Source organism: Apodemus sylvaticus, chromosome 20, assembly GCF_947179515.1.
Source record: "Apodemus sylvaticus chromosome 20, mApoSyl1.1, whole genome shotgun sequence".
NCBI lineage: Eukaryota > Metazoa > Chordata > Mammalia > Rodentia > Muridae > Apodemus > Apodemus sylvaticus.
This window is the reverse complement of record NC_067491.1, coordinates 4,079,507-4,090,902: the sequence shown is the minus strand read 5'-3', so window position 1 is coordinate 4,090,902 and position 11,396 is coordinate 4,079,507. Positions and strand designations below refer to the sequence as shown.

The window sequence follows — 11,396 nt, the reverse complement described above, 5'->3', positions numbered from 1 at the left end:
CTCTGTCTATTATTTGCTTGTTCTCACTATAGGTTTGGATAAATTTAGCAAACAGTAATGGCTGGAGTACTATTTTGCCTTGAAATATCTCCCACCAACCGAATCAGTCTATTATCTTTAAATTCAACCTCATTAACTTTCCTGGTACATGGGAAGAATGAGGTCAGATTCTTTGCCAGAATATCATATGAATAGCTCCTTGCTAAGTTCCTGATAGAGTTGTTACTCCATTCTAAAACTTAACGAGCCGGACCTCCTCTATTCACACTTCTCTCAGCCTCCTGATGTTCAGGCTACAACTGGAATGTCTCACAATGCTTATAGCGTTTGAGGTCTTTTCTAGCTCAAAATCCCAAACCTTTCTACACTCATCCTAAATAGTTCCAAAGGCCTAATGACGACATAGTAAAGCCAATCATGGCAATGGCTCCAATTCTACAGAGCAATGTTTGGCACATAGTAGATAACACAAAGCCACCTGGATTTCCTTTCTGGAAATACTGATGATGTCAGTCATTCATGTGGTACTTCAGTGTGTCACCTATGGTATGCTAGATTTCCATGACTGCACACCTCAGCTAATGTCTTTGGGGAATTTTCTTCTTTTGTATTTTCTGTGCTGGAGAGAAAAATGCTAAAAATATTTTCAAATATTCATTAACTTGAGAATGACTTGCCATTGAATTTAGGGCTCTCTCTCTTCTTGTGGGAGATGATTATTAGAATAAGGTGTGTATTAGCTTTTTGGAGATTTTTAAATATTCAAAGTTACATCCTTCCCCCCTTCAGAATAGGTACTATGGGATTAATTGTGCTGCAAACAATAAACAATATGCTCCCTGGAGGGTCTTGGTACTGGGGTTAATAATAACCCTTTGTTGCTATCTTGAAGAACAAAAGTTAAATGCATCCCAGAGAGACTAGTGGGGAAGTTGCAAGAGAAGCGCTGGACATAGGTCATCAGCAGGCTGGGGAGAAGAGCATCAGAGATGGGACATGGGGTTGGATGCCATTTTTGCAATGAATGGCTTGAAAAAGAGACTGTTTCTTTACTAGCATGTATTGATTGTACAAAGTAATGGTCTCGATATGATTTTTATTGTACTATAGTAGCAAAAGACATCTTTTAAAAAATTATTCTATTTATTTACATTTCAAATGTTGGCTCCCTTTCTAGTTCCTCCATCAAGAGTTCTTCTCTATAAGTTGTCCTGAAATCACTTAGAAAGCCACAGGCCTTTGTTAGGTAGAGAAAGTAGTTATGCGACCTAAGAACTGTATTTCTCTTTAGCAAACTCTTAAAATTTTTTTATTTTGCATATATATGATGGTTTCCAGTTTTTTATTTGTGTATGCAAATGTGTGTATCTCTGTGTCTATACGCATTTCCTGTACTTTTCCTCTGGCTCTTTTACTTATGTCTATTTTATCCTATTCCAGTTTGTTTGGTTTTGTTTTACCTTATGCCATTATTATTCTTTAAATGCCTATTTTCTTTTCTTTTTTTATTTATTCATTCGATATATTTTTATTTACATTTCAAATGATTTCCCCTTTTCTGGCTATCTAATGATAGACAGACAGATAGATAGATAGATATTTGGATAAGAAGGGGAGGCTCTGGGATGCGCTGGGGCATGGGAAACTGTAATCAGAGTATGTATTGTATGGAAAAAACTTATTTTCAATAAAAGAAAAAAATTAAGAGTTTTAGATTACAGAACAATTAAGATGATAGTACAGCAGAGCCTTTTCCACGACATGCGCTCAGTTTCTCCTATTTATTTCACCTTACATTATTCTGATGCATTTTTACAACTAATCAAGCAGTACTGATAAGTTATTGTTAAATAAATCTCTTTATTCAGATTTTTAGAGCTTTTACCTAGTAGCCTTCTCTATTCTAGAATCTTACCTAGAATGATCATACTGACTTGTGACCTATCTTTAGGCTTCTCATGACTTGGATAGAGTCTCACAATTTTCTTGCTTTCAAAGATCTTGCCAATTTTGAGGAGTCTTGGTCAGATATTTTGTAGGATGATCCGAAATTGGAATTTGTCTGAGGTTCTGGGGAAGAAACCCAGAGGTAAAATGCTGTTTTAAACACACCATTGCCGGGAACTCTGAGGATCAACAAGAGAACTGTTAAGGTTAGCTGGGATCCACAGGCAGAGAGCTTGTCAGATCTCTCCACTGCCAAATTTCCCTGGTTTGTACTTGGCTTCCTTGGAAGGAAGTCATGCATACCTCATCCTAACAGACAGTGAGTTGTTTGCTTTACTTTAGTTATAGTATATACAGAAATCACTTAGCATACTTCTGTGTACCTATCTCCTCCTTCCAATTTAGTAATTATTTAATCATTCATTTTCATCTGTATGGAGTTTTGAGTATTTTCTTTATACTTGGGTTATAATAAACAAATAGTTTATTATTTTTTAGCCAGATTGTTACAGCTCTTTCATTTGGCTTCTTTATACCTTCAATATAGCTTGTCAATGTCATTACATTTTCTCTCCTAAGAGGTCCAAACTTGAATAATAGTCCTAAAGACCAAGAGAAGGAATACTGTAAGACACTATTTGAGTGATAAGAATCCTCTTTTTTTTTCTTTCTGAAAGTGAAACAAATTCCACATCACTAAAAACCATGTCCTGTTTGTTCAATGCTGTTTTCTTGCTGTATAAAATAATGCCTGGCATGCAGTAGTAACTCAACAAATTGTTGTTGAATGAATAAATGAAAGAACAATGACAAGTATTAGGCAGAGATATTTTCATGTTTGTCTTAACTATACTGTATAATGTTTACATTTATTCCTGCCCTCTAATCATGTATTTTCCTGGCTCTCAAAGGTTATAGTCTAGTTTCTATAATCATTCTGCTAGCAATAGCAAGTGTAGTATGAGATATATGTGATACAAAACTGGACTATATACTGTTAAGAAAGGGGAGCTGGGTGTGGTGGTATATGCATTTAATCTCAGCATTGAGAGGCAGAGGCAGGCAGATCTCTTGTGAGTTCAAGTACATCTTGATCTACATTGCAAGTTCTAGGTTAGCCAAGGCTACACACACTGAGAATCCATCTCAAAAGCCAAATCAATCCAAGCCAAACAAGCAAGTAACCAACCAAACCTAGAAGGAGAAATGTAGTCTCATTAAATTGTTGGAAAAGTTATGAAGTATAATGAGAGAATATGTATAAGTATTGAGAGCATCCATAATTTTGTATTATCAAATGATACAGGTTTTCTTTTGAGAAGATTTCAGTTCATGTCAAATATGACAACTATATAGAGAGATGAAGTTTTGACTGTTTCTTCTGTCAATAGGATTTATGCAAGATTAGTGCATACAAAGTGGATCCAATTCACGATCTAACTCACTACTTTAGGATGGACACACAAGTCTCAACTGAGAGGTTGAAGGGATCCTCATAATGGAAAGGTTAATGCACACAGATCCTAGGCAATGCAAACTGAGAAGGGTGTAATGTCAGAAAACAAGGGCTAAGCATTAGTTAACATGGGGATTTGTAAAATGAAAAATGATTTTGGATGAAAGGGAGGCAGAGGTTCAATGTGGCTCTGGAAAATGCTGTGGCATTTAAATGAAGGCCAGAGAATCATAAAGGGCACTTCAGTTAAGTGACCAAGCAGGCAGCAAAGCTTAGATTTTGGATTAGGCTATTGCTGAAAGCTGTAGCAAATGTTTTTTATTGCTGAGACTGAACAGAGACGTTGGCAAACTTCTAATTGCTTAGTGAATGTTTCAAACTTGGAAAGCTAGAAGGTTCTAGAAGATTTTAAGAAAATAGTACTTTAGGATGATATACCCCATGTATCAGGGGTATGAGGCAGGATATCTTTCAAGAGAATTCTAACTGAGAAATTCTGATTTTAGGTTAGTACTCTAACAGAGTTGACAGGAGTGTGAGAGGTGGTTGAGAAGGTTTTCTTTCTACACGGAACTACACCCTTCAAGGAAGAACTATTGTTTAAAATTTTCTTTTTTCTTTTCTTTTTGAGATTATAATATAATTATATCATTCTACCTCTTTCAAATTCATGGCCTCTTTTTTCGTTAGTCGTTGTTAAATGCATACAGGTGTATACATATACATATACATTCCTAAGTATAATATGCTAAGTCTGTATAATGCTACTTTTATTATGTTTTCAGAGACGATCATTTTGTATTGATAACCAGTTGGTGTGCTCTTCCCTGGGGAAAACTATTTTTCCCATTCTCAGTATTCTTTAGCTGCCCTAGCAGAAAAACTTTTTGATGGAAGAAATTGGTAATTCTGAGGGGATATAGAAGGAAAGGTTGAGAGCAAGGTTGTGTAGACACATAACTTTAGAGATATGTGTGGAAAAATTAACTATTTCCATGTGTAAATCTAATCTTTATGCGAAAGTAAGTAGTACAAAGTTCTGAATATTTTGGTCGATCAAATTTAGTACAGTCAGTTTCAGTAGTGGCAGGAAATGATGCAAGAATGACCTTAGTTATTGATGTTCTCCCCCTCCAAAATTGCTCTGTGTTAAGATTCTAAAGACTCAGCACAATGTGGCCTGATTTGCATTTTCTCTTATTGACTGGTGACCAGGAGGAGAATGTCCCATTTTCTAGAACACAGGTAGATGGTTGCCTTTTCTGAACCTAATTAACTTCAAGAATTTATCCTATCCAAATATACTTAGGTTTTGAATAGTAAATTGGACAGGATTAAAAAAAACTTAAACATTTTCTTTTTCTGTTTTGAGAGAGGGTTTCTGCATTCAGGATGGCCTTGAACTTGCTAACCTTCAACTCCTGACCTTCCTCCATCTGCTTTCCACGTGCCAAGATTACAGGTGTACCACCACACCTAGCTCAATGGTTTTTTAGGATACTCTTAGCTTTCACCATTGTACAAAGCAAATAAGGAGATTAACCAGTAGAAACTCTGCTTACTATGGAGTCACACTTCAGGGGCAAGCATTAACACAGCAGCAGTTTAGTAAATGTGCAGATCCTGTATGCTTAATTATAATAAAGGAAGCCTGAGGACGTTAGTTATGTTTTGTTGATGTTTTAGAAAATGTAAATATTAAATGAAGAAATTCTTTGGAGAATATTTTTATTTCCTATGAATATTTTTGTAGTATAAAGGAAGATTATATTTTAATAGTATATTATATATAATTATATAGTATATACTATATTATATAGTATATATTATTACATATAGTATATTATATAATTTATATATACTATATGTATCTTTAATTTGACCATGATCTTATTTTGTATATACTTGAGCAATTAGAAGATGTTTGATAGAAATAAATAACAACTATGTACACAGTGAAGGCATAAAAATTTATTTTCCCAATTATCAAACATGAAAACAATGAAAATTTTTTATCACTTAATAGCATTTCAATAATTTTATGCTGATTATTGGATGATTACTGGATCATTCTTATTCAACCTCCCCAAACCTATCCATGATTTTCACAGTTTCCCCAGAAAAAAAATAAAAAGAATATTCCATCACAGAAAAATACTTACACATGGTACAAGCTCCATAAATTAAAGACAGGAACATAGCATGTTGTTTTCTTTGTAGACCTCCTAGCACATATCTGTGACGATACAATATTCTGAAAATACTTCTTACATCCTAAGAGTCTGGAACTTTTGCTGCACTTTGTAGGTGGAGTCAATAATATATCTTGAAGTCACTTAAGACTTAAGACTGCTATCCTACTGTGTACTTCAGCTGTTTGATTGAACTGCCTTTAAGAGGAAAAATGTAAAAACCACCCTTACTTGCCTTGAATTTTACATATAACTTTTACAACCTAAGTTAATGCATAGTTACAATTTCAAACTATGTACTCTCTGAGGCTCCTGACCCAGGTTACATTCGTATACCAATTGCTGAAATCAGCAAACATAAGTTGTAAACTACTTTCTGGAAACTACCACAAAGGTTGAAAGCAACAATTTATGGCTATTGGTTGACAAACAATGTTTGTTATCTGGGTTGATTGGGATGAGCTGGAGCCAGTTACTCAATCCCTTTAAAACTTCGTTAATGTTTTCTGTAAAGTATGGCCTTTCTTCTAGTGTGATGCTTGTGAGTTGTTCAATAAAGACAGAGTGAAGTCCTTTGTTAGGAACAGATAGACACACAGGTAGTCACAGAAAAACACATACAGGAACACACAGCCTATATGATATGTGTATGCTCGTGCAGACACACACATACATGCAATCACGCAGACACAGAGACACACAGAAAGAAACAGACAGGTACCATCACATAGTCAGACAGACATACACAGGGACAGACTGATACTGATAGAGGCATAGATTCAGACTAATTCAACAGACAGAGGATAGAAGACACAGGGAGCATGATGTGGAGAGTTCAAATTCAGACTCACTCTTTGGTTAAATGACACCAAGGGAAATTGCTTTTATTTCTTTCCTTAATGCAATGCCAATGCATTATTGATAACTTGGAATTAATTGCTAACACATGTAATCTGTGCACACATCTAAGCAATTACCATAATCTTGCATCTTTCTTCCCTTGTAGTCACCAAGAAAGTTCACATATCAGTTCCATCTCAAAGGAATGTTCAGTTCCCAATTTCACCCTTATCTATAAATTTTCAACAAAACTAACTGAATAGTCTCATTTTCCTTTTGCTTTTTAGTAATGTATTTAGATCTCAAACACTGCCTTGCTCATTGGGGCTCTTCAGAGGAGCATAGCACACAGATACTCATGAACTTCTCAGATACTGATATATTGATGGCACTGGATAAACCATCCCCAAAATGCCTGAATTAGCAGCCGAAAGGTGAGTTGAACTTTCAGTTCTTTGATTATGGCAAGATTGTGATACAGGACAGAATAGGAGGAGAAGATGTTTAGTCTTCAGAGAATGGGCAGCACAGGTGTACACCAAGCAATGGTAGGCTTGTAAGGATCCCATCATGTGTGTTCTGAGACAACCCAGTAAAATATCAGTACTGAAAGCTGTTGCTGCTTAGCATTGGAACTTTGATCATATTAAAGTGTAGTATAGGTTTTTAAAAATGTCTTTAATTACTCTTGATGAGCCAGGGCAAGAGTTTGACGTATTCCCAAGAGGTGAGATATGATTTAGCGAGTGAACCATGGGTTTTGAGATTTCACATCTTGAGAAGGCCATATGACCAGAGACACAACTGCTATTTGCATGTCTTTTGTATGACATTGGAAGTGTATGTAATCTAATCTTTGAAGAATACAATAATCGAAGAAACTATTCTAAATAAAATAAACTTGAAGGAATGTGAAAGAACTTAGTTGATTTTCATTTTTGGATTATGAGAGCAAAGTGTTCTTAGGAAAAAGTTATCTCGAATCTATGTGATAGGAGGAAAGCACAGATTGTCAAGTCTGTGGAGTGGATGCCGCTCATGGTGACTGAGGCTTAAATTTAAGCCTTCCTGAAAAACTTACTTCCTAGTGAGAAAGACAATTCGTTTTATGGTGTCTTTGAAGGCCTCTTTCACTTGCTTGTTTCGCAGTGTATAAATGAATGGGTTGAGCAAAGGGGCGACTGATGTTGTGAGCACAGACACAACCTTATTGATGGCCACTCCTTCCTTTGCTGAAGGTTTGATGTAGATGAAGATGCAGCTGCCATAGGTGATGGAAACCACAATCATGTGGGAAGAACAGGTAGAGAAGGCCTTTTTCCTCTGCTGGGCAGAAGGAAACTTTAAAATGGTCTTGATGATGTATGTGTAGGAGAGAACAACACACACCAGAGTAATAATGAGGGTCAGTATGGCAAAAGCCAGGACAATTTTCTCTATAAAGACCGTGTCTGAGCAGGTTATCTGTAGAATGGGAGAGGCATCACAGCCAAAATGATCAATCACATTGGAGTCACAGAACTCCAGCTGGAGGCCTAGGCCAAGAGGTGGGAGGATGATCAACAGGCCGGCAAACCAACAGGAGAGGACAAGAACTGTGCACACTCGGTTGTTCATGATAGTGGTGTAGTGCAGGGGCTTGCAGATGGCTACATAGCGATCATAGGACATGGCAGCCAGGAGGAAAAATTCCGTTGCTCCAAAGAGGACAACGAAAAACAACTGAGTAGCACAAGCATTGTAAGTAACGGTGTTATCTCCTGTAGCCATCATGTACAGGAATCTGGGAATACATACAGTGGTGAATGAGACTTCTAAGAAAGAGAAGTTTCGGAGAAAAAAGTACATGGGCGTTTTAAGATGGGGATCCAAAAGTGTCAGGGTGATAATGGTGAGGTTCCCAGTCACGCTCAACATGTAGGTGAGAAGCAAAAATAGAAAAATTAGAACCTGTAGCTTTGGGTCATCTGTCAGCCCCAGCAGGATGAATGTTGTTATTGCTGTATGATTTCTCATCCCTGTCTTGTGCGGAAGTCATGAGTGTTTGGACCTGAAGACAGAGTGTCAGAACAACCTGGCAATGCAACCTGAATGAAGACATCTCAGCCAGTGAGCCTGTACACACACAGCTTTCTTTCACTTGACAACCAATTTGTAATACAGCTCTATTGTCAGTGTCCCTGTTGGTGGCTTCTGTGGAAATATCTGTATTGTTCTTAATTCTTTGCTATTTCTACATTGCCTACATTTCAAATGAAAACCAAACCAAATAACTCCTGATAACTCTGGAGTTCTTTACTCCATATTCATCTTTTAAATTTTTTCTTTATTCCCACCATTCTGTAATGATCTATCTCTAATACCAAGAAATATTTGCTAGTTAGGATTTTATGTTGGTCATCTTGTGCTATTGTCATTAATTTTAACAGTGACAACTTTGTTATTTAATTTCAGATTAGCTCTAAATAAGGAGGTGAGAGGTGTAAAATACACTGTTGTGCCTTTGGTTTTTCATTTTTGTATTTGGCATTTTTGTAGTAAGTTTTTGAGTTCTCTGGAGAGGTGGTGTAAGGAAACATCCTAGAATTTGCACATAAATATGATGTAGTCCTGTTGTGATAGATTAGGTAAAGGATGGAACCAGGATGGTCTACAGAGCTGCCCACATCATAGCCCTGACCTCTTAGTCACACCTATTCTTAGTGTCTGTCTCTAACTTATGGGAACAATTTCTGCTGTTTCCCTAACTGAGTCATTCTTCTCACTACCCCATCAACCATTTCCTGATCTTTTTGTTGTTTTCAGGTTTTAAAAAAAAATCCATATCCTTATCTCTTCTCTCTCTCTCTCTCTCTCTCTCACATCTCTATCCATCTCTCTCTTTCTCTCTATCATCTATCTATCTATCATCTATCTATCTATCATCTCCCATCTATCAATCTGCTTACCTACCTACCTATTCATCCAAATATGTAAGAACTCTGGGCCTATATAAATCAGTAAACAAATTGCAAAAACATATTACCTTTTTCTTTGGCATTCATATCTCCAAGCATTCAAGGGTTTTTCTACTCAATTTTATATTTTTCAGAAACCACAGTATGATGTTGGCTCAGTCACATCTCCTTTTAAGCTTCATGTTGAGACTTAACCTTCATTAAAATATGTTTTAAAGCTGCTGTTCTCAGATGTTTATCCTGTGAAAGAAAAATGTAATAAATTTATTCTCATAAGGAAACAGTAATTTATAATAAATAATATACTAGTCCAGTAGTTCTTAATATTCTAAATGCTGTGACCCTTTAATACAGTTGTAATGACTCCCAACCATAAATTATTTTTATTGCTACTTTATAACTGTAATTTTTTATTGTTATTAATTGTAATGTAAAATCTGTGTTTTCTAGAGGACTTAGGTGATCACTGTGAAAGGGTTGTTTGACCCCAAAGGAATCATGACTCATAGGTTGAGAACCACTGCACTAGTCTGTAAATTTTTGTATTATTAGTAGAAATTAATTATTCAATCAGAACCTTTAAGCTAATGCAAGGACTTATTAATAAGTTCTGCAAAATCATATATTAGAAGATAAGATAAAAAATTTATTATGTTTTGAAATATCTATCTCAGTTGTACCAGATACATGTCTGTCCAGGTAAGCATCAAAGATATTGTAGTTTTTAAAATTTTTCTTATTGTTCAAATGAATAACCAACCTCTAGTCACTCATATAAACACTTCACAATTATTTACAGAGTATAACACTGAGACTAGGAACAAATTATCCCAAGAAGGATCGTGCAGGCTACAACAGTAGCAGATATTTCCTTTTCTGTGAGTTAGAAATACAAAATTGAAATGAAAATGTGGCTTTAAATTTAGGGCAACAAATGATTAAGTGATTACATTCTTGCTTCTTGACACCTGTTCTTAGTTATCTGGCTGCTGCTCCTAATTTCTCATATTCGTTCAGACAGATTTCCTCCTAAAGTTGGCAATCAAAACTGTCATCAAAACCTGAGTTAGCAGTGCTCAGTGCTCAGTGTTTACTGGTGTGATTTTGGAACAGGGAGAACTGCCCCTCTTCTTGGCTAATGAGAGAGAGAGAGAGAGAGAGAGAGAGAGAGAGAGAGAGAGAGAATATTTCCATTTGCTAGAGGAAGACTGACAGACAGTTCTAGATCAGATTTATTTATAATTTTATTCCCTCTCTCATTTTCTTCTCTTTCTCTCCTTCATTTAATTGTATAATATTTAAAAACTTTATATCTGCCATTGGCATTCACTTTTCTGTCCCTACTACAATATTCCTTCCTTCTTATCAGATTGTTTCTTTTTCTTTTTTTTTGTTTATTTTTCTATTAGCTAAGAATGAACTTAATTCATCACACTCACATATATAAATTTAACATTTAAAGTGACACAGTAGTGTGTCAGATTTCAGGGACTTGTGTTTTAACACACGTTAAACGAATACCACTTCTAACAATGCTGCTACACCTGTGGCAGCAGATCCTTTGGCTGTACTTTATATACTAGCAAGCACACCCAGAGTCTATGTTAGGCTAGGAAAAAATTCCTGGGAGATGGAGGGTTATTTATTTTTGTAGTTTGGACCAAATAGAGCTTGAAATAATTTTATTCAATGAATGACGACCTTTGCTTCTCCCCTGCAAATACTGCTCTAATTAATATTAACAAACATTCCCCAGTGATTTAATCTATGCACAGTCATAGTTTGGGAGTTCTAAGAGTGTTTAAGATTCAGTTTCTTTTCTTTGTAGAGTCTCTCAGTATTGAGTTTTAACATACATTTACGATATTTTGATCTTACTCATCCTTAGAATGAACATTTAGGCTCAATAAGAGTTTGGATGCTGCATCTCTTCCAAAAAGGGTTGAAATGATTTTAGTACCTGTTGGGGACGGGAGGGTTCTTCTAATACTTTCTCAAACAGAT

At 35.9% G+C, this 11,396-nt stretch overlaps 1 protein-coding gene across 1 annotated transcript; it reads right to left on the bottom strand.

Annotated features, from left to right (window-relative positions):
- Positions 1–7,512: 7,512 nt before the first annotated feature.
- LOC127671237 (olfactory receptor 6C2-like) lies at positions 7,513–8,454 on the bottom strand. The gene has a single exon (XM_052165972.1). The coding sequence runs from the start codon at positions 8,449–8,451 to the stop codon at positions 7,513–7,515; it is 939 nt and encodes a 312-aa protein (XP_052021932.1). The 5' UTR covers positions 8,452–8,454.
- Between the last annotated feature and the right edge of the window lie 2,942 nt (positions 8,455–11,396).

Bases quoted from the DNA above. Each gene is read 5' to 3' on its own strand.
- LOC127671237 (XM_052165972.1), bottom strand. From the start codon at position 8,451: ATGAGAAATCATACAGCAATAACAACATTCATCCTGCTGGGGCTGACA.